The sequence below is a fragment of the Phocoena sinus genome, chromosome 4 (assembly GCF_008692025.1).
Source record: "Phocoena sinus isolate mPhoSin1 chromosome 4, mPhoSin1.pri, whole genome shotgun sequence".
Taxonomy (NCBI): domain Eukaryota; kingdom Metazoa; phylum Chordata; class Mammalia; order Artiodactyla; family Phocoenidae; genus Phocoena; species Phocoena sinus.
The window spans coordinates 51,254,940-51,279,337 of record NC_045766.1 but is presented as its reverse complement, the minus strand read 5'-3'; the positions used below and the strand labels follow the sequence as shown (position 1 = coordinate 51,279,337).

The window sequence follows — 24,398 nt, the reverse complement described above, 5'->3', positions numbered from 1 at the left end:
TGTTTGTTTTGTTTTCTGGAAGCTTTTTTCCTTTTCTCTTTCTCCTCTGCTACTGACATTTTCCCTTTTCTCAAACTTCATTTCTTAATTTTTTTTTTTTTTTTTTTTTTTGGCCCTGCCATGTGGCTTGTGGGATCTTAGTTCCCTGACCAGGGATTGATCCCGGGCCCTTGCCAGTGAGAGCATGGAGTCCTAACCACTGGATTGCCAGGAAATTCCCTCAAACTTCATTTCTTTATTGTAACTCACTCTCTATCCTGCCCTTCCCTCTTGAGTCCTGGTGAAAAAGCACGTTAGAGAAGGCTGGTTAGGGGAAGCAAGGTCAATGGGTCAGAATGGAAGGCACTGGGCACCGAGACACCCCAGAGACATCCTGTGCTCCATTCCTTCCTCGGCCGTCCCAACACTAGTCAACCCCCCAATCCTATCAGGCTGCCAATAAACATCTCTTATCCTTCATTTCCTCCTTTCTACCCTCCAGCCATTGCCTTTGGTAAGGCCTGCATAGTCACTAACACACCATTACAATAGCCCTCTACTCATCTCTACTGTGGTTTTTCATTCGTGGATTGTACCATTTACACTGTTGTCAGAGAGAATATTCTAAAGTGCTCATCCGATCATGTCAAGTCTTTGCTTAAAATGTTTAATGACTTGCTATCACCTAGATAAAACCTCCAAGGTCCTTAGACACAAAGATCTGGGAGCTGCCTTATCAAGGCTTCAGTGTACTCTCTGACCTCATGCTGCTCTCTGCCTAGTCAAGCCCCCTCCCTCGTCATCCCAGGAGATCCTCTTCCTCAGTGGATGGGCCACCTCCTCATGCTTCACAGTCCATTTCAAGCAAGATGATTACAATAAGCCCTTTTCTCTCCAGCTCCCATCCAAGATGGAACTAGCCATTCCCTCCTCAGGACAGCACCCTACCACACATAACCGTTATTTACTTCCCTCATAGCACCCCTAACATCTGTTACACTTAATGAATGAGGGCACTGTCAAAGGAGTTAAGCTGCTTGGTTCTGAATCCTGGCTCCACTGCTCTCTAGCTGTGGAATCTCATACAGTTTATGTAACCTATCTGTACTTTACATTTCTCATCAGTAAAGTGGGGACACAAACAGTAACAAGTTCAAAGAGCTTCTACGAGAATTAAGTTAATATACAAAATGCTTAAAACAATGGCTAGTCCATGATAGGCATTGCACAAATGGTAGCTATTATAATAATTATTTTTTAAAAATTATTCCTTGCTTGATTGCCCCTTATGGGCAAATACCATATCTAGTATATCTAGTTGTTTTTACTCTCAGCTTCTAGCATAGTCCCTAGGACATATTAGACACAGTAACTGCTTCATGAAAGAATGAACAAATGCATAAAAATAGCAGTAAGAGAAAAACAGACCTTTCATTTCCCCAAATTACAACATGTCCCTTTTTCATTGTTCCCCTTAGACATGAAGGGAACTTTAAGGGTACAAACACAAATGTTCATGGCGTTTCAGTTGAGAGTTTTAATCAGACTTTCCGACATGCACAGAGGGTTTCTGTTCTACTATCTCTCAGAATTACAAGAGCATCTATGGGTATGCAGAATGGGGAAAATGCCAGCAAAGCCAGGAAGCAGGACTGGCTGCATAATTTGTGAGGCCCAATGCCAAATGAAGATGCAGAATCCCTTGTTCAAAAATTCTTATGAATTTCAAGATGGCAACAGTAGAGCATTTAACTAAGTGTGAAGACATTCTGCATACAGGGATCAGTTTGACTGCACAGACTACCCTCCTATGAAGCCAGCCGTATCAGGAATCTAATATCCTCTACTCATCAGCTCTGCAATGTGTTCTGAAACACAGCTTTAGTCTACGTTACTGCCAGATTTGTCTCTCTCAACTAGATTAAGAGATTCTAGGTCTACCATGCTCTTACTATGCCTCTCCACCCTGAATTGTACAAGATCCAGCCTCCACCATCCACTAGAAAAACCACTGGCCTCTCCATTTATCTCAGTAATATAAGCTGCCTATTATTCGTCAGGCTCAAAATACTCCTTCATTTATCAGTCATTTGGGGGCACAAACCATGTTCCAAAACTCTGCCTGTGGTGCTGTACATATAGGAAGGTCTCAATCTCTGGTTTGCCTCATTTTAAAAAGAAATTTCTGGTGTTTCATAGGAAAGCCAGTAGTTGATAATACCTAATAAAAGAAGAAAAGGGCAAAATAACCCTCTGGATACATGCACATGTTAATGGTGATATGAACAAACTGAAGGCTAAATCATAAGGAAGGAGCTCCCCAGCACAGGCCACTGGAGGAGTTATTTCATACTATATAGAAAATTCCTTAAGCAAATTCAGTTAGACCTCCTCTTAGCTCATCTAGCACTCAGGCACTGCTTCTTGAGTAACCTCAAATGAAATGCCTTAGTAGAAACAGTGGCGAGGAGTCCTATCACAGAGGTAGATGGTAGAACAAGGACAAAAGAATGTAAAATAATTACAAAAGAAGGTAAAATAATTACAAAAGAAGATATATTTGTCACAGGAGGGAACTTGGGGGTGGGTAAGAGGGAAAGAAAATTAAATTAGAAGGTGGGAAGGGAAAATGAAGCATCTGGCCTGGAAAAGGAAAATCATTCTCTGTGCTCCTATTACACAAATGCGTTGCTGGCGTCCTATATTAAAATATAAATTCAGTGCAGAGGCAATAAGGCTGGCAGAAACGTGCAAAGGCAGAGGGCCAAGAGCCTCGGCTCGGCTGTTGGCAGCCACTCGGGCCCCTGCAACAGAGTCCAGGTTATATCTGTCAGACACTGAGCCACTGAACACTGTTATTTCTTAGTTAAGGACTCTGGTGTTGGCTTTGAAATTTTCTTTATTTTGGGAGCCATAAACAAATAGTGATTGCATAGCAGAGAGGAGCAGAATATATTATTACTTGCTCTGTCTGGTGAGGAATGATAGCAGGTGCAGTATTACTCAAATAAATGTAGATGGTGGGAGATGAAGGCTTTCTCCAACAAAGTGCATTGTTTCTTAAGGTTGTTTATGTTTTGGATGAATATTTATTGAATCCCTTGGGAGTACTGAGGATAGAGCAGTGAAGAAGAGAAATGTTCTTCTGGGGCAAAGTATATATGTAAGCACATAAATGAACAAGATAATTTCATATAGAGATAAAAATATAATGAAGGAAATAACCAAGGGGATGTAAAAGAATAAGCAGAAGAAAATGGTGAGGTGAGGTTACCTTAACAGAGTGTTCAGCAAAGGCTCCCTTGATAAGGTGGCATTTTGCCAAGACTTGATTTACAAGACTTAGGAAAAGAGGTAGAGATTGTACATTTGAGGTAGAAGGAACAGCAAGTGCAAAGGTCCTGAGGTAGGATAGAAATTGGCTATTCCAGTTATCAAAAGAGGATCAGCAAGGCTAGAATTTAGAGAGCAAGGGGGAAATATATGGAAGGAGGCTGCAGAGGTGGGCAGGAATCATCATGTAGGATCTCGTAGACCATGGTTGGTAGTACTACATTTATTCTAAAAGCAATAGGAAACCCCTGAAGGGATTTGAAAGGGGTGATAGCATCTGATTTCAGACTTTAAAGATCACATTGGCCACTATGTGAAGAATGTACTGCAGGAGCAGGAATGGAAATAGAAAGACATGTTATAAGGCTATTGTAGTGGTTCAGGCAAGAAATGATGGAGGTTCTAGATTAAGGTAAGGGACGTGGAGAAGGAAGGAGGGAAGGGGTGCACTGAGGTGGAGGGATAGTGCCTGCAGTATCCTGAGTATCAGGAGTAAGTGATGCCTGCACACATCCCTGAGGGGTCACCTCATGAGGACAAGGTTGGCTCCTATAGCTTCACAATTAGTAAACACCTCACTTATCTGGAGGCTACAATCTTCAAAAGCCTCAGTTATTTAGAACATAAAATTTTTTAAAAATCTTTGAAGAAAGACCATATATTTAAGTTGCTATGGATTACTCATAGTGGAGACAGTCATTTCAAGCCTATTTATTTTTTACTTCACAAACAAGTTTTTTTTGTTGCTCCTTTTTAATTGTGATTGCTCAGTTTCCCAACCCATGACAGATCAGATTCATTACCTCAGAAGTGGGCAGGCAGTGTTTCTAAAGCCTGGCAAAGTAAGAGCGGTAACAGAAGACAATTGATATCTGGGCAAAGAAGGTGGAGACACACAGATATACATACTTACACATCCCTACCCACAAATAAACAAGCAAACATTTGAAATAAACACTCAGAAATGTTTTAATCTGGAGTTACTTGGTAAAATGGTCCCACAGACCATGCTAGCCTTTGAAGGCATGAAGGGACTACAATATTTATTCCTGGGTGCTCACATAGGGGACAACTTTCTACCACAAGACATCTCTAAACCACAGACACCTCTCCTATGTGTTCCCATAATGGTCCTTGCTTCCCTTCCTCAGGGCTCTTACTACCTTGTTGTTTTCTCTTTCTGTATCTGCTACCCACACAAGACAGGGAATGCTTTGAGGACAGCTCCTTAATGCCCTTTTTATCTCTGTATCTCCAGGGCCCACCACAGGGCCCTGCATAGAGTAGATGCTCAACAAAAGTGTGGAACGAACCACAGAGCAGCAGCTGACAACCTACCTCTAGAGGAGACAGCCTGCAGCCCAGTAACTTGGCAGCTGTTGTATCAGTAGCCAAAGCATTCCCAAGGTTTACAGAGATTTACAGAGGTACAGCATAGACTGTTTTTTTGCTTTTTTTTTTTAAACAGATGGATAGAAAGTTTTAAACCATTGCTTCTTGGCAGAGCAACAAAGGTGGGCTCAGGCAACAGGACTGATATAATTATAGTTTTGGTTATGCCTGATGTGCATATTTTGTTCTCCAAACACATTTAAAGATTTAATTAAATGTTTTATTATAGGGAACACAGTGCCAAATATCAGCATCATTACCTTTTTTTTTTCTCACAGAAACAGCCATTCCCTCATTTTGTTTTGAGATTTCAATACAGATCAGGCTTACATTTGCTTGGTCATATTGACATGGTCACTAACAAAAATGTCCTGTTGGCTGTCACTGCAGGTTAAGCTCCCTGAGAGCAAAGAATATGTCATGCCCAACTGAGCCTCCAGCAGTTCTGGACATGAGTGCTTTGTCCACAGTGGGCTCAGGCAGAGAGAAGAAACAGTCATGTAGGAAATCTGAAGCAGCGCTTTCTGGATGCAGAACACAAAACAGAGCAAAGCAACATCAACACCAAAAGAATAATACATAAATATATAGATATACAGATAGATAGATACATAGATAGATGGATACATGGATAGATACATAGATAGATGATAGATAGATATAGATAGGGAAAAGCACGGCTTGGATAGTCAAAGAGTCCACTAATGGCAATATGAGGCCCCAGTAAACATTCTACATTTTATGTGTGTGTGTGTGTGTGTGTGTGTGCGTGTGTGTGTGCATGCGTGTATGTGTGTTTCCCTCAAAAAGCCCTTTGCTAAACTGCACAGCTGACCAAAGATCTTCATAAAATAAAAACAGGAAAAAAAATCTCATCCCTGGTCTTTCAGAGTAAATTGAAATACAAAATATTTTAAATGGTCATCACAGAAAATATTCCTCTTCCAAATCCAAATTTATAGATATTTCAGTTCTCATTGAAATAAAGTTAATCCCCTAAATAAATGACTTCCAATTTTTTTTAAACAACAGAATCCCGCCCCTCCTTTTTTCTTTTTTTTTAGGAAATCTTGACACGGTAGGTAGTCTCTCCCTATATGTGTAAGGAATGAAAGCCAAGTTGTGCTGGTGGTGTGGATGTGTGAGGGCATGGCACTGGGTGATGGTGGGGACTTGGGTGTGGGTCAGGAGAGGCGCTGGCGCTCAGAATCCTCAGAACTGCCTGGCTTGTAAATTACTGTGCCAAAGGGACATATCAATTCTTTCTGGCCAAAGCTTAGAGCTGCAAACTGAGGCCTGACCTCTCACTACCTGGAACGATGGTGAGCTTGAAGAAGATGGTGAATGAGAACTTAGCAGGAATGGAGAGTGATCACTAGCCAGAGGCATTCCCCTTTCCACAGACCCGCTTCATGGGGACATATCTGTTCCTGAGAGGCCTAGGAATCCAAATCAGAAGGAGCATAAATGTTCTTAATAATTCTACCCAGGCCTCCCTCTTCCTTTCCTGGCAGCAGCAATATTTACAAATGCTTCATATCTACTTGGAAGTGTTACATTTGTCCTTGTGTCATCCCTGTGCTGTGCACACTTATCCCTCTATCCTCTCTCTTCCTCCTTCCACTTGGAGAACTTGGAAAAGAAGGTTCTAGAAGAGGAGCCCTGAACCGTTTTTGGAAGAACAGAATGTGAGCCAAAAAGAAGAGAGGGAAGGTATTTTTTTTTTTCTTTTTTTTTTTTTTTATGCTGTACGCGGGCCTCTCACTGTTGTGGCCTCTCCCGCTGCGGAGCACAGACTCCGGACGCGCAGGCCCAGCGGCCATGGCTCACGGGCCCAGCCGCTCCGCGGCACGTAGGATCCTCCCGGGCCGGGGCACGAACCCGCGTCCCCTGCATCGGCAGGCGGACTCCCAACCACTGCGCCACCAGGGAAGCCCCGGGAAGGTATTTTTGTATCATCCTCCTAACTAGGAGACAATATGTCATTTCCTTTTTGACGTCACAGTGGCAAAAGTCTTTGCCTCAAAGGAAAGGGATGAAGGGGAGAGTGAAAACTTCTTCCTTCAGTCCTGAAACAAGGAACAGAATATTAAGACTATTATTGATTAATCAGTTTTTCTACTTTTGAAAATTATAATAATGGTTGCAAAGACCCTAGCCTTTTATTAAGATTTCTTTTTGTCATTGTTGAAAACTAATTTTTGCAACATTTCACATACTTTAATGAAAATTATGGGCTATAATTAAATTGCTCTAATGCTATCATTACATAGATACCAGATGAATAGGATTAAAGTGAACAAAGAAATAGCTCTTCAATTAAAAATTATTTTAAAAAGAACTTGGTCCAATTTCCTAAATATGACAAATGAAACAGTATTGAAAATCAATGCTACTACAGCTTTAAATTGGTAAGATCTTAATCTTAACTAAAACAGTGTTTGCATGTAAGCAACCATCTGGATAAAATGTTTAAAATTCAGGGAAAATTTTTTAAAAGTCTGAATCATTTTGTCTACACAAAGTCAAACACTTAGATATTTAAAAGTATCTAGATTAATGCATAGTACACTATCTTGATAGAAAAATGCTTAAAAACAAATTAAAGGAACTTCTCAGTAGAGGGGAGAGAATCTGTGTCTATTAGAAGGACTGGATATCAAGTGAAATTTGAGTTTTGATTTGAAAAGAGCCCCAGCATTCCTAACTAGCAGCCATGTGACCTTGGGTAAGTTATTTAACCCCAACAAGCAATAATTCTTCAACTATAGAATGGGTATAATTATAACACTGTTTTGAGATCTTTCCGGGGATTCAGTTTGAATGAAAAAAATGGAAGAGTGCTTGGTATCCCTCAACAACTCATATCCAGCTAGAACCTCAGAATGTGACTTTACAGGTTAAATTGTGTTACCCCAAAATTCATATAGTGAAGTCCTAACCCTGAGTATCTCAGAATGTGACCTTATTTAGAAATAGGGTCTTACAGATATAATTAGTTAAAAGGAGGTCATTAGGGTGGGCCCTAACTCAATATGACTGGTGTCCTTATAAAAAGTGGTAATTTAACAATTCAAGAGCAAAAAAACACAAAAATCCAATTAAACAACAGTCCGAGGATCTGACAGACATTTTCCCAAAGAAGACATGCGAATGGCCAATGAGTATGTAAGAAGATGCTCAACATCGCTAATCATCAGGAAAATACAAATCAAAACTACAATAAGATACCACCTATAAGAATGGTAATTATCAAAAAGACAACTAATAATAATCGTTGGCAAGGATGTCGGGAAAAGGAAACTGCTGTGCATTGCTGTTGGGAATGCAAACTGGCACAGTCACTATGGACAATAATGTGGAGGTTCCTCAAAAAATTAAAAATAGAACTACCATATGACTCAGCAATTCCACTTCTGGGTATTTATCTGAAGAAAATGCAAACACTAACTCGAAAAGATGTACCCACATGTTCATTGCAGCATCACTTACAATAGTCAAGATATGGAAACAACCTAAGTGTCCACTGATAGATAAATGGATAAAGAACACATAATAGAATACTATTAAGCCATAAAAAAAATGAAACCTTGCCATCTGAGACAACATGGATGGGCTTTGAGGGCATTATGCTAAGGGAAATAAGTCAGTGAAAGACAAATACTGTATGATCTCATTTATAAATGTGGAATTTAAAAATCAAACAAACAAAAAAGCAAGCTCATAGATAGAACAGAGGCTGGGGGTGAGGGGTGGTTAAAATGGGTGAAGGGGGGGGTCAAAGGTACAAACTTCCAGCTATAAAATAAATAAGTCATGGGGATGTAAGGTACGGCATGGTGACTATAGCTAATAATACTGTACTGCGTATTTGAAAGTTGCTAAATCTTAAAAGTTCTCATCATAAGAAAAAAATGTATAGGGATGGCTGTTAACGAGACTTATTGTGGTGATTGTTTTACAATATATACAAATATCGTATCAAAATGCTGTGCCCCTGAAACTAATATAATGTTACATGTCAATCATGCCTCAATAGAAAAAGGGAGAATGCCCTGTGAAGAGATACAGGGAGAAGATAGCCACCTACAAGCCAGAGAGACCTACAACAGAATCTTCTACACAGCCCTCAGAAAGAACCAACCATGCCAGTGTCTTGATCTCAGACTTCCAGCCTTTAAAACTGTGAGGCCAAAATTTTCTGCTGTGTAAGTCACGCAGTTTGTGATACTTTGTACAGCAACCCTAGCAAAGAAATGACCTTATTTGGAAATAGGGCCTTAGCAAATGTAATTAAGATGAAGTCATACTGGATTGGGAAGGGTCATAAATCTTATGACTGGTATTCTTATCAGAAGGCCATGTGAAGACACAGAGACACTGGGAGACACCCAGGGAAGAAAGCCACATGACAACAGAAGCAATACAACTACAAGCCAAAGAATGCCAATGACTTTTGGAAACCAGCAGAAGCTACAAAAAGAGGCAGGAAGATTCTCCTTTAGAGCCTCCAGAAGTAACCAAAACTGCCAACTCCTTGATTTGGGGCTTCTCAGCTCCAGAACTGTGAGAGAATAAATCTCTGGTGTTTAAAGCAACACAGTTTGTGGCAATTCGTTACAGCAGCCCTAGGAATCTAATATAGGGAGTATTACATAAAGTATTCTGTCCACTTACAAAGGACTATGTGAAGATTTATGATTAGAAATTATGCTTCCACATCTAGTCCAGAGCTTAAGGTGATCAAATCCAGAATGAGATTATGTGATTGTTACTAGCAAATATATGTACTGGTGTGATTTTTGAAGTTGGTCATTTCCTAAACTACTTTAGCATGTACCTCCATGGGAGGAAGAAGAAGAGGGGGAGAAATATGAGAGGACAAAAGATCATCAACAAAATCTGTAAAAGAAAGTAATGTAGAAGTTAATTAAAGCAAAGATTACATCATAATCATGAAGCTAGTAGTATGTTCTATATGTGAAAACAACACTTTAAAACACGTATCATTACACTGGATAGTAGAAAGGAAAGCATTTTCTACAGAGGATTTATTCTGTGACATAGCTCTTTTTGCTGGTGGCATGTCATATGTTTTCAACTTCAATCCCAATTTCTACAAGAAAAAAAGTATTTATTCTCTGGAAAAAATGAGTTGGACACCTATAACAGTCTTTTAATCATCAGCTTCAGGAGACTCTCTCTGCCTATCAGTAGACAATGCAACAATTGATGTTGTTCTTTTAAAACTTTACAACCCTTTTAGAGCTGCTTCATTTCAGAGTTCCAACTTAAACTGTTTAGCTTTTAGAAGACTTAACCGCATCTGTCCAAGGATACTAATCGAAATATGAAGCCAAATCTCTGGTTTAATCTGATTTCCCATTTATCTTCAGACCCCAAATAAACCAGACGTTTTAATTATTTCAGTATGTAGTGATTTTTCTACTAGCAAATTGGCCACCAAATTTTCTATTTGATCTGGGATCCCACATAAACAGAATTGTTATTGCTGCTGCTGTATTGTTTTGCTTTATTCCCTCTGTTCTAAAATCATCTCCTTAAAGAAAATACAGTTGGCCACTAACAAATTATGTATATTTGGGCAGGATACTTAACCTCTTTGGTCCTCCATTTCTGCATTTTGTAAAGTGGGAATAAAAATCTCATAGGATTGTTGTAATATTAAATAAATGAATAAGGCTAAATGTCTAGAACATATTAAGAGCTCACCAGTGCTAATTCTATCTCCACTTCCCTTAACGTTGCACACTGAACAATTAAAATAGGAACAATCAGATGAGAATAGAATCATATTACTACTTCTACCCATGTACTCATACTCATGTACTCTGCCTAACTACATGTTAATTTAAATTATCTACTAATGCTCTTTTTAATCTGAAACCTCCAATTGTATACTAGATCCCAACTTTCTCTAAAGATATTATTCTAGAAGTCTATCATCTTTCCTCTATATTTTTAATTGTTCCCTTCCTACTATATACAAACATTTCTCTTTTTTAAATTTTCTTTTATTATAATAAAATTGCTTTACAATGTTGTGTTAGTTTCTGCTGTACAATGAAGTGAATCAGCTATATATATACATATATCCCCATATCCCTTCCCTCTTGCGTCTCCCTCCCACCCTCCCTATCCCACCCCTCCAGGTGGTAACAAAGCACCAAGCTGATCTCAGTGTGCTATGCGGCCGCTTCCCACTAGCTATCTATTTTACACATGGTAGTGTATTTATGTCAAACTTAATCATACAAACATTTCTCTATTTCTTCCATCTTAACCTACAGCAACAAAACAACCTCTATTGTCCTTACACTTCCATTTTTTCTGCTCCTTCTTATAGCAAAACTCCTTAAAATAATCATTTATGCTTAGTGATTCCAAATCTTCCACCATTCTCTCTTCGACCCACTCCAGTGTGTCAGACCCACACCACCCCACAAGAGTTCATTTGGTAGAGTTGATCACTCTTGTCTATTTTGATGCATTTTCTTTACTTAGCTTCTAGGACAACAAAAATATATTGGTTTACCTCCCATCTCACATGTAACACTTTCTCAGTCTCCATAGTCCTTCCTTCTCTTCTTCCAGACCTCTTAATGTTGGAATGTCCCTGGATTAATCTTTGGTGTCATCTCTTTACTCTATTTTCATTCAATTCCTTTTATTCTCACTCAGCCTCATGACTTTAAAACTCTACCTTCTATATCACAATGACTCCCAAATATATATCTCCATTTATACCTCTCTCCTGAATGCCAAACTGGTTCCTTGATGTCTACACTTGGATGTCTAAGAGTCACCTCAGATTTAACATGTCCAAGCTAAACATCATTCTTCTACTGTGCCTCCTCCTACACTATTCTACATTCCTTTTTTCTGTCTTAATTGATGGCAAATCTATTTTTCTAGACATTCAGACCAAAATCTAGGAATCTTCTCTGACTGCTCATTTTCTTTTACAACCCATAACCAAATGAGCAAGAAATGTGATGTTTGTAATATATCAAGACTATGACTTCCATTGTTACTCCTCTGGTCTGAGCCTGGACCAGGCTGACGTCTTGTCCAAATAAGTCAGTCGGAATGATCTCTTTAAAATAAAGTCAGATCATTCTGAATCTCAATGCCGCGCTCTCTCTACTCTTTCTAGATTTACCATACCCCTAGTTGTTCCTTAAATACACAAGGCAGAATCTCATCTTAATGCCTTTGTGCTTGTTCTTTGTCATGTTCTTTCCTCAGATACTCATTTTGTTTCCTTCATGGCTTTGTCCAAAAGAAGACAATACTGGCTAACTTATTTAAAATTACCTTCACCCTCCACACCAGCACACCCAAGCCTCCATACTCTTTATTTCTCATCTTCTTATACCCTCTAAATTTAGTTGTTTATTGTGTTTATTGTCTACAATGTGTCTCCACACACTAGCATATAAGTTCCAGAAGGGCAAGGATTTTTTAACTGTTTTTTTTTTTCACTGATGTATCTCAGGGGCTTAGAGCAGTAATCTAATCACGGAGTAAGGACTCAATAAACATTTGTTAAGTGAATAATAAATTAGATAGAAATGTATAAGCATGAAGGAAGAGCATTCTGGAATATAATCCCCTTTTAAAATCCTAAACACACTGACAGTGATAGCAGTCATTTTTTTTTTTTAGCAGTCATTTTTATACATATCTAATTAGGAAAAAAAATCAGTCTCTATGTTCAACAAATCACCAAATAAACCCTAAATTTATGGAAAAGGCTCTTGAATGAATTCAATATTATCTCAGGTAAAGACTACTAAGCAGAGTGTGTAAAAGTTAAATACTTATGAAAATCAGGAATAAAATTCTCAAGGAGTCAAGAACTGTACCACAGCCATCTACAGAGATTGTAATTTTCTATACAATAAAATTGGGGTAAGTGAAAAAAGTGAGTTAACTTATGCAGAAATGAAAATTAATTCTGTATTCGTCTCACACGAGCTATGCAAATTATAGTCAAAGTACTGGAGAAATACAAAGCTAAACAACTCTAGGGTATCCGTAAGCCAATCAATTTGCTGTGGATTCTCTGGGTCTCTTGTTCCTCTTCTCATGTTTACTGCCTAATATTTGACCACTTTACGGTTTGTTGGCGACTCTCATAAAAGAGTGAACTAGAGAAGCAAAATGAAACATAAGCAAATTAAAGCTACTCCTGATAGCAGCCAGGAGGAATACGCTGGGATCTTTGTCTGGACAGTGAGAAAACGTGTACTATTTAAAAGTATTCACTAAAATGGGTACTAAGCATGTTTTCTGGAAATCAATTGCTAACATTGGCTTGACCCAATTCAATAAGGTGAGCATTAAACCCATCTAAAATAGAGTCAACTGATAGAATAAAAAGAATTCACGATATATTTGAATGTGCAAAAGCAAGCAGGAAGAAAAGGAGGGTAAAGGGGTGGAGACATACAAGCCTCTGCTGTAGAAATCATCTACAGGATGTAATTTAACATAATGGAAATGCATCTAATATAAGCAAGAACTAGGGCCAAACCTGACTCCACCCACTTACTAGCAGTAGAAACTGGGTCAGAATGCTTAACTCTGAAAACCTTCTTTCAAATTTGTAAAATGAAGGACAGTCATATACTTTCTTCATAAAGTTTGGTGATAAATTATGTCAGTCTCTACATCCAAATTCCAGTTTCTATCACATGTTGCCTGCCTATTTGGCCAAGTGCTGACAGTTATCTCATTTTAAGTACTCATCCTTTCTTTCAGTTTTTCAAGGATAAAGCCCTGAAGAAATATCTACAAGAGTAGTTAACGTATGGCTAAAACTATCATGGGAAATTTAAAAAGATGGATTAAAAAGTGCAACTGGGACCTTTTGTAAATGAGAGGCAGCCTATTGGTAAAAATATGTTTTTTTCTTCAATTGTACAGGAAAAATAGTATAAAAGCTCTGTTTAAAAATTACAGCAAAGCATCTTTTGGAGGAAGGAGAAGATGTTCTTCCTTTCATACAGATTAAAGTGCAGAAAATGCTTTGTTCTTTGTAAACTTACTTGAACATAAGTTCTATGGGAAGAGAGATCTTTGTTTCATTCATTACTGATAGTGCATATAATAGGCAATTAAGAAATAGATTTGAATGAATACAGCATACACAGATTGGCACAAGGGTGGTGGTCCATCTGCCTCTGCAGATGACCATACACAATTAAAAAAAAAGAGATAAATAATAAGCCAGAATTTTATTAGCACCTAGATAAAATGCAACACAACTATTTCTATACTTCCTAAACTTCCACAATTCTGTTGAAGAACTCAAAGTCCATATGCAGTATATATATTAGCATATGCATAAATATGAAATAACTAATATTTTTTGAACCAGGAAAATATGATTTCCTGAAGTGAATAGACCCTGCACGATAGAGAAGGAAAAAAAAGCTGAAAGTTTGGGGGAAAATGTTCTATTCCTCTGCTAAAAGTCAAGCTCTAAACTTTGATTTTGTTTATTTTTTTAAAAAACTATTTATATAGAAAATTACATTTAAATTATTTGTTATTTCAATGTTAGGATAATATACAAAGAGCTAATAAACAGCATAACTTAGTTATAATAATATATTAAATACCAAAGTGAACAAATGTTTTAGAATTCTTAATATGAAAGCACAGTAGATTTGGACTATAAACCACAGACTGATGTAGGTATCTATAGATCTTGTCCTCAGGCTAATTATAAAGTAGTTCAAAGTTTGCCAAAGTAAATAGCATAGCCTACATACTTCTTTGCCAACTCTCTCATAAAGCAGATGTAACCAACCATCGAAAGAACCATGAAAAAGAATTTTTAAATGAATCCATTTCTTTCTGAAGTTGTATGAGAAGGTCACTTTCTCACTTACTAGCTTACCTTTTGATGTCCTTATCAATTTTTAATTGTACATATTTTTATGTATTATGCTATATTTATGCATTCTTCAATGGCATCTTTATTTATGACTTTGTGAATCAACACCTTTGTGATAGGAGGCAAAAGTCACTTAGCTAATTACACATGCTTGATAAGCTGCATAATAATAACCACTGCAGTACTGTACATTAGTTGAAAGCATATAAATTACTGCAGTTATTCTCATTTGGGAAAAAACAAGAGACTTTTTTAGTTATCTAAAACATCTTTGTTGCCTCCATATCCACCTTCTTAAGTATACTATTCTTTTAACCCAAATCATGACATTAATAATAAAATAAAGGTTAAATTCCATTCTATCAGTCTGACCAAAGAAATAAGAACAAAAGCAAAACAAAATTCAATTTAATGTAAATACTTCTGATCTGCAATTGAGGATTTGGTGATATGAAGCTTCTTCCACATAATGCGATCCCAGTGAAAAAAAAACAGTTTAGACGTTCCCCACCCCACAAGAATGTTGTAATGAAATCTGACTTGGTCCAGCCAGGAGATTAGAAATGCACAGAGAGAGAGAGAATGTACAGAACTGGAATATTAATATGATTTCTGTATGAAGATTGAAAATTCTACAAAGTTATAATAAGGTCAAAATAACACAGATAATTTACTGCCAGAGAAAATCATACTCTCCTATGAGTGATTTACTAGATGTTCTATAAAAATGGAGTGTGGACAAGCTACATTCAGATGCAAGCTTGCAGCTGTCAGTGTCTACATTTGCTCAATCTGGCTAGAGGATGCTTTGAAGGTTGATTTAATTGTAGCTTCTGAATCATGTTCTTCCCTATGTTTTAAATTGTTTAACATAAATATAAAAATGTTAAAGCAATTTTAAGACTGTAAATATTTAGTATAAAAAGCTGCAAAATCTCATTTTTTTCTGGAAGAGTGACTGAAAACAGAAAGACTGTCTGGGAAAAAATACCATTACTTAATAATGGTAATTGCCCAACAGTTATGGAAAATTTACCCTTACATGAGAAAGTTCATAGGGTGTTCAGAAGGAACTAAGGATAAACAAACAAAAAACTAGGTTTGTGACTGAACTGATAAATTTTAAGAGAAACAGGATTCTATTATCTATAGAAAAGGGTTCAGAGATCAAAGCTGAACAGCTGGGAAGGCAGCATCTTTGGGTTCCCTGCAGGCACTGTAATAACCTAAGTATCTTTTTCTCTATACACAAACTCAAAGCAGAGATTCAACTCCTGTCCATGCCACCAGCGCCAGCACACAGGGTACCACCAATGAGCTTTGTCAATGTCATCTACTCAGCTACAGCTCTCCTCAACCATCTTTCTATTCTTTGACAGCCTTCAATAAATTCCAAATATCGCCTAACCATTCACTTCCCAGCATCAGCAAATCATCCTTAGGGAGAATATCTTGTTCTTCCTCTTCAAGCTGTTTCCCCCATTTTTTATTTTCACTTTTATACATACCTCCTTTTCTACATATTTTCTTGCCGGGTTTTCTGGCACATTCCTTGGATATTCTTTTTACTGAAAAATGAATAGAAGACTAGAAAATAACATGGCGCTCCATCACAGACCGCTGGAACATGCAACACCACTATCTAACTTAACACGCTCCTGCATTTACTGAGTGCGAAAGATCCCCAATTCGGTGAGCCTGCACATGCAATGGAGAAATGTTGATGCATCTTCTCAGAAGTCATTCGGTAGGAAATGGAAATTAGGAACCCATTTCTACCTAAATATATGTGCTGCAGAGGAAAGAAAATGAGTAGGCACAGGAAAAAAATAAGAACGCCAACACACATAAACAAAAAGAGCTGCATGCGCACATGTAAAATATGTCTACATGCCGACAGGAAAAGCCATGCATGCTACCAGTACACATGAATTAATATTGTTAGAATAGAAAAATATAAATATATCTCCCTGTTTTTCCTGTAGTAAACTCACCATCCTCAGTTGGGACGTATATATTTAAATACAGGCAATCTTCACTCTGGTCTTGTACGTATGATGAAACCACATCCAAGTTATTAGTAAACCACACAGGAAGCATGACTTCTGGCAATCTGCCATCAATGATATTCTGGGGACACACAGGAGCAAACTGAGTAGCATTCCTGATATCTGACCAAGGAGATGGTGGTTCTGGAGGCTGAAAACGATGTTCTCCTGTTGGCGGGGCTGCATATGGAATGCCAAGAAACTGAATAACTGGACCCAAAATTTCATTATTGAGTTCTTTCTTAATCCCTCTTATCTTGCCGAAGTTGGTAGTCACCAGTGGGTCTCCATCATCCAATTTTTGTGAGAGCACGTGAGCAGCCTGAAGCCAACAGCCCAACACACAAAGAGTCAATGAGGCCCCCAATCCCCTGTGTACCAAGCATGCCATTACTGCTCTCCAAACATAAGCTGGCCACATGCATCTGGGCAGTGCCATGGTCCCACATCAGTTGTGTAGTTGTCTGGTTGCAGTGAGGCAAAGGTGTTTGTATCCACTTGAGAAAAACCGTATAACGGTAGAATACACCTCAGATTTCTCAAAGGCGAGCTTGTCAAGAAAAGCTCAGAAAGCTCTTCATGCAGCCAGTATCTCCCATTGATTTCACATGTATTGAAGTAGCATCTTCAATCATCGCTATTTATCAGACCATATCCTATTGACCATTCTGTTTTCCATAGTAGCAACATAGTGAGAGTGGCCATTGACTGTACATTTCCCTCTTATAAATCAAATCCAGTTAGCTGCAGGTCTATATCCTAGAGAAAATGAAAATAAATCATTAGTACAAACAAGCTAAAATAGACAGAGTGATAACTAGATGTTTTACAAGCTACAGAAATACTTTTATAGTGGCTGGACTCAGGTGAGTTAAATACTACCATAGGAAAATTATGGTTTGATGTGAGATGACAGATGAAATCACCGATAATTAGAATATTGAGAAACTTGCCTCCTGGCTTTATACACACTTAATAGAAAGCAGGCCTTGTTAAAATATACAGTTTCAGGAGCATTTCACAGTATAGTTTTCTTAAAATACTGAAGGTTATGTGTGAAGTTTTCCCTTTATTGAAAGTCTTCAATCACTTTAAGGGACCACAGTATTAACCACCAAACATACTAAAAATTAGAATTCAGTAGCAGAAAAACTTTTTAAAAATATTGGTAGGGGGCTTCCCTGGTGGCGCAGTGGTTGAGAGTCTGCCTGCCAAGGCAGGGGACACGGGTTCGTGCCCCGGTACGGAAGGATCCCACATGCCACGGAGCGGTTGGGCCCACGTGAGCCATGGCCGCTGAGCCTGCGCATCCGGAGCCTGTGCTCCGCAACGGGAGAGGCCACAACAGTGAGAGGCCCGCGTAACGCAAAAAAAAAAAAAAAAAAAAAATATATATATATATAGGTAGGGAATTAGTGGAATATAAACAAACTTTTTAAGAATGACTATATATATTAAACAAACAAACAAATAAAAGGATGGTTCCCCAATCCTGTGCTATATAGAAAAAACAAAGATTATGCTAGAAGAAGAAAACCAATATGAGCTCAACTATGATCATTTAAGTGCAACTACCTTATAAGGTCATTCACCTTAAATTAAGATTCAAGAATTTAAAAGACAAAATGCCTTTAGACACAACTTGAAAAAGAGACAGAAGTTGGCATCATTTTTTGCAGACTTTTTTGTTTTACCATCTAGCTAGCTATATATTTTAGATATCAGTAAATCTGCAACAGGAAAATTAACTTCTGAGTCAGTCAATATATTTTAAATTACAAATGTTCTCACTACCTGTTAAAGATCAAAGGAACAATACAAAAAGAAGAGTGCGGCAGTTTCAAAGAACAACCATACCTAATCATAGCGTTGCATACTAACATTAATCAAACATCTAACACTCTTTACCCAGTCCAACTTAGGATGCATCAGAATAAAATGTAACATTCAGTGCAATGCAATTCACAGTGTAATCTTGCGTTAACTGCAAAATAGCACACAACTGGACAAATTTGTCTTTTCTTGTTCAAGCAATGTTTTAAAGTGCTTAGTTTGAAAAAAACAGTGTTGATTTGTATTATAGATGGTTCTATCCTGTCATATTATGGGGAAGATTCCTGAAGAAGTGCTGGTCTGGCAGTGAGGCTGTCCTGACTTTATATTATTGAAAAGGAGATTGCAAAAACTATATAGGGCAGCAGGAGATTTGGTTCAAGCCTGGTGTTCCTTTAGCTCTGAACAATTCATCACAGATGGCAATAAGAAGATAAATGCCTTTCTTCAAGAATACTTATCTGTGTTAATGTTCATACCTTTGTTGTGAAAGCACATTAACATACAAAAGACAGGCTTAGACCCATCCCATTTCTGTGCCAGAACTCTAGCATGTATTGAAGATTTAGCTACACAAACCCACTTCTGTTAAGAGTACATAATGCTCATTCTTGCGCAGAATCGTGGTGGGCCACAGCATGACTCAGTCTTTCCTACTCACCTTTCGGTGTTAAAGAGCAGCATTTTGACACCTAAAATAGAGAACCTGTGGTGAGGACTTAAAAATTTCCATCACCATATTTTATTCAGCTTAATTTTCAAATACAGTGATTTCTAAAAATTCTTCTTTACATACTTGGTATCTCACCCAGAATAAAAAGTACTTGATTCGCATATGGACACCAAGGGGGTAAAGTGGGGTGGGGTGGTGGTGGTGGGATCAATTGGGAGATTGGAATTGACATATATACACTAATATGTATAAAACAGATGACTAATAAGAACGTGCTGTATAAAAAATAAATAAAATAAAATTTTAAAATTAAAAAAAGTACTTGTTTGGTTACTAACAAAATAACGCTCATTTTTGTACTCACAAATCCTTAACTGTGTTAAAAATAAAAGGGCTGCTGTTTCCCACTTTAATGTGCTACTTTAACACAAACTGTGGAGGATGAGAATTCTGCATTCCATGGTAAATTTTCAAATTCTAATGGTTAGCTTTTAAGGTTACATAAATATCCCATTATACATGGGCTTACCTGTATAATTACAGTATCGACCCCAAATATTTTTCAGAGGTCACTGTTATAATAATAACAGTTGCCCAAGTTTAATGTAAAAATATGGCTTGTTTAAATAACTGAAAATTTACATATATACGTGTATATATATGCCTAAATATAAAGACTCTCAAATTTGTTGGCAGGGTTTTTTTTTTTCCTATTTATTGGTGCTTCATTAGTACAGTATATGCCAAACCCTTAGTTTTTAGGCATTTACATCTCATTTACAACAACTCTAAAAACTAGCTTCAACAGTTATCTCCTTTTTACTTACAAGGAACTGAGACTTAGAGGTTAAGTGTCTTGGCCCAGGTCTCTCAGCTAAACAACAGCAGATCCAGGAGCCCACTGGCATCTAATTTAAAGGCCATCCCCTTGATCATTACACATGATACAGTCTCTCACTTCACAATTAACACTTTTTAAAAAACTGATCCTAGTGCATTTAAAATTGAATTGTAAAAGTGTTTTACGTTCCTTCAGAAGACAGAATGGAGGTAAATACTCTGACAATTTCATAGAAACAGAAATTTAAATGGTCTACCTTGTTCTTACCGGCACTTTAGATTTTGTTAGCTTTTTTACCTTTTTTTACTTTACATTGAATGCAGTGATTGGGTATCTATATGTGTTTACGCAAGATCATGTTAAAATAATGAGTAACCCCAAAAAGCCCAACTTCATAATAGGATAAATGTCCATTAACAGATATTGATAAATGAATTATGATATATTCACAAATTAGAATTCTATACTTCAGAGCAAATAAAGAACCTAGACCTAAATATATCAGCAAGAATAAATCTCAATATTTTTGAAAAAGATTAGATATAGTAAAATGCTATTTAAATAAAGCTTAAAATATGAAAAACAAAACTATATATTATTCACAGATGCATAAATATGTAATAACAGAATATTTGCTATCCATGGGTAGGGAGAAAAGGGTATGAAATTAGTTCTAGCAATTAATGTTATTAATTGATTAATCGGAACTCTGAATGATAATCTGGGATGAGGCCTTAAAAGACCACAATTAACTACAGCAAGTTTTACAAATCTAAGATTTGACGGTGTTGGGTGAGACACGCAAACACTCACATCTTTGTTATGGAATTCTCTGTATTTTTCTGTATGTTTGAAATATTTTATAATAAATACATTAAAATAATGAGGTCAGAAAAGCCTTATTCAGTAGTCCAGGCAAGTAGATGAGCTTATCAATCCACATAGGACTAGCTTTCTCTGACTTTGCAGTAGGTGGAGACACTAGCTCACAAATTCTTCCATTATTCTTCCCTTTGGGTTAAAGCATGTGCAATCCCACTGAGATAAATAAAACAAAAATAAATAACATTTAAAAAAACATAATAAATGGGAATATATTACCTCCTTGCATTAATTTATCATAACACCTGGTCCATCAACTAGTTTGTTCCTGAGTGACCCAGATCAAAGAGATGATGCTGGAGAGAGTAGAGAGAAATTTCTAGGACATTAAATAATCACAGTAGGTGGCCACATGCATCCAATTTTTCCTTCACTCAACAAACATTTATTGGATATCTATAACATATAAGCTATTGTGCTAAATCCTATGAGAATTTAAAGATAAGTACAATCTAGTCAGTATTCCCAAGCAGCTACAATATTGTAAAGATCTGAATTGACTACACGCTTATCACCAGAGCTGCATGGAGCTTGGCCAATGCTACAAAACTGATGGTTGTTATTTACCATAGTTATGTTCTATAAAGTCACTGCAAACACTGAATTAGGGAATATGAATCCATTGCTCCGAGGGAAATGCATGTGTATACATACACGCATGTGTGCATGTGTATGTGCACATACACACAAACATATATTATATATACATATTTCACATAGTTACAAATTATCATCTTAAACCCTTAAAACAATTCATCCTAGTAGAGTCTATTTTCTTTATTTTACAAAAGAGAAAACAAAGTTCAGAAGTGTTTAGTGACTTGTCTGAGGCCACCTCAATGATAGATGCCAGAATTGGGATTCAAATCCCCACCACCGGGCCCCAGAGCTGGAGCTTCTTTCACTATACTGCATTCTCTACCATCTCCATCCTCTGTTCATCTCTGCGTGAGAGCTGAAACCAGAAGTCACATCATCACCTTGCTCAACCTCAGCAGGAAGCACGCTCATGGGGTGACTCACATTTTTTGTTGCTTTGCTCATGTCTGTGAATGACTGCAAAAGCACCATGAGTATTGACTTTGGGGCTATGAATAAATTTTAGTGAACATGCAAATTTGCAATCCAGATCCAGAAATAAATGACTGACTGTATTAACTAAAGATAAATAATGTTTCATACCTATGAATCTGTAAGTTGTTTTGAAGTCAGAACACAGCCTGGCAACAGCACTTAGTAACAATAATGGGATTTAAGAGTTGGATTTAGTAATAATAATTTAATAATAATTGCACTTAGTAATAACTGCATTCAGTGGAGTGTGGCAGTTTACAATGGCCAATCCTGGCCATGTAACTGAAATGTGCTTATGGGAATGGCTCACTGTAAGAGAACCTGACCACCAGCAGATTGTGGGCTTCCTATACCAAGATGTTTCACACGCACACTGTTGCTGGTTCAGGATCTGGAGACAAGGGGTATCCCGTGGGACCAAGGAACGGGAGAACGAAGAAGCCTGAGTCTGAGATTTACAGACCCTATTCAGTGCATACCCTTCTCCTGCTGTTGCTCTATTATATTATTTGCCTGTAATAAAGCTGTCCAGTGAGTATAAACTATCTGAGTCCTGTGGGTCCGTTCAGTAACTGACCACTTAAAGTAAATAATGTGTAATTAATTCACATAGTAATTAAAAATGAGACGAACAAACAAATGAATGCAATCAGAAAAAAAAATGTTCTTAGGCTTTAAAAGGAGAGACAGGTCTACCTTGAATTAGTGGATAAGGAAAGAGTTCATCAATCAAGGGGAATATGAGCTGGGCCTCAAAGAATTGGACAAACACTGATGGTTACAGAAGGGGTTCCAGGTAGAGGGCATATTCTAGAAACAGTGGAAAAGATACGCAGTGGTAGTGTGGTGCTCAACCTCCCTGGGAGCAGTTCACACTCCAAGGAGAAAGTCCACACCAGTGTAGAAAGGTCTGGTCTTCTTGCTTCAATGCAGACCCACTCTGAGGGGCCATCCCAGACCCAAAGCTCCCTGTGGAAAGGGGCCGAGGGAGGAGTTGGTTGTGATTCCCTGACTGCCCTCCCAGGTGTTTTTCCCAATGGTATGTCCAAATAAACTTTTAGCAGGCAAACCTCCATCTCAGAGTCTTTTTATTTTTTTTTCCCTGGGAAACCTGACCTATGACAGAAAGGAAAGCAGCAGCCACATTTGAGAAGGACACAGTTTAGTTTGGGCAGAACACAGAGTAAATGAGGTTGAGCACTAGATGAGACTGGAAAGGCAGGTTACAGCCAAATCAAGCAAGCCCTTAATTAAAAGGCTAAAGAGTTTGGATTTTATTCACTGGATGATGAAAAGCCATTAAATGTTCTTAGCAGGGGAAGAGTATTATCAAATCTATTCACAAGAAAATCAAACTGGCAGTACTGTGGAGCAGGGATACCCAAAGCAGTGTGTTTATACCCCACCACAAGACTACCAGATGAGAGAAGGGAAGTAAATCCTTGAACTCCTATGTATTGTAATTTTTTTATAAAGCAAAAAGAGAAAGAAATTAAGCTTTGCTAATATGAATATATGGTTTCATGCCAGTGTCTTCATGTGGTTGTGTGACGCACATAGCACTTGAGATGTTCTTTGGAAGGTGATGGTTCTACACTGCGGTGGGTTTGCCAGCAGGTGGCATTTTGTTGTTGTTACCGCTCCTTTTCAATGTTTGGTGATGTATTAGAGTTAATATCACTGGATAAACAGATGTATACCTTTTCATCATGTTTTAGTTCATGTAACCCTCAAAAAATTGGCTACTACATTAAGATTTTCCCACAAGATATAGATTAAAGGAAATACTAGTAATAGAATAAGGACAGGGCTTCCCTGGTGGCACAGTGGTTGAGAGTCCGCCTGCTGATGCAGGGGACGCGGGTTCGTGCCCCCATCCGGGAAGATCCCACATGCCGCGGAGCGGCTGGGCCCGTGAGCAATGGCCGCTGAGCCTGCGTGTCTGGAGCCTGGGCTCCGCAACAGGAGAGGCCACAACAGTGAGGGGCCCGCGTACCGCAAAAAAAAAAAAAAAAAAAAATATATATATATATATATATATATGGACAAAAACAGAGCAGAAATGAAACTTCTCCTAGTTCTAGCATAAGTTTTCAGCTACATTGCAAGACTGAAAATAATGGCTATCTAATCATATATAATAACAAGCAGACAAAAATATTTGCGAACATCAGAAAGATAACTTTGAAATGCAAATTTATATCCATTTTAGTAGCTGTGAACTGTGCCCTAAGAATCTCTATATCTTGAGCTATTAATGAATCATGGGAAGAAGGCATCAAGTTTACGTTAAAAAAAAAAAAATGACATCTTTCTCATCACTTAGTGTCTATTTTTGTGTATGTTTTGCAACCTGATGGTAGAGATATTTATGTAGGAGTATAAGTACCTATTTTATACTTTTTTATGATTTGG

The 24,398-nt window shown here is 37.7% G+C and overlaps 1 protein-coding gene across 5 annotated transcripts in view; it reads right to left on the bottom strand.

The window, feature by feature from the left end:
- The window catches only part of NLGN1 (neuroligin 1), an 898,609-nt gene that overhangs the window by 698,352 nt on the left and 175,859 nt on the right, over positions 1 to 24,398 (bottom strand). For 4 of the 5 annotated variants that reach the window (XM_032630383.1, XM_032630380.1, XM_032630379.1 and 1 more), the window contains exon 2: positions 16,627 to 17,439. In XM_032630383.1, coding sequence (XP_032486274.1) covers positions 16,627 to 17,119 — 493 coding nt within the window. In that variant the 5' untranslated portion in view covers positions 17,120 to 17,439. Of the gene's footprint in view, positions 1 to 16,626; positions 17,440 to 21,128; positions 21,170 to 24,398 lie in introns of those variants that run through there. The other variant, XM_032630381.1, reaches the window with a different exon arrangement.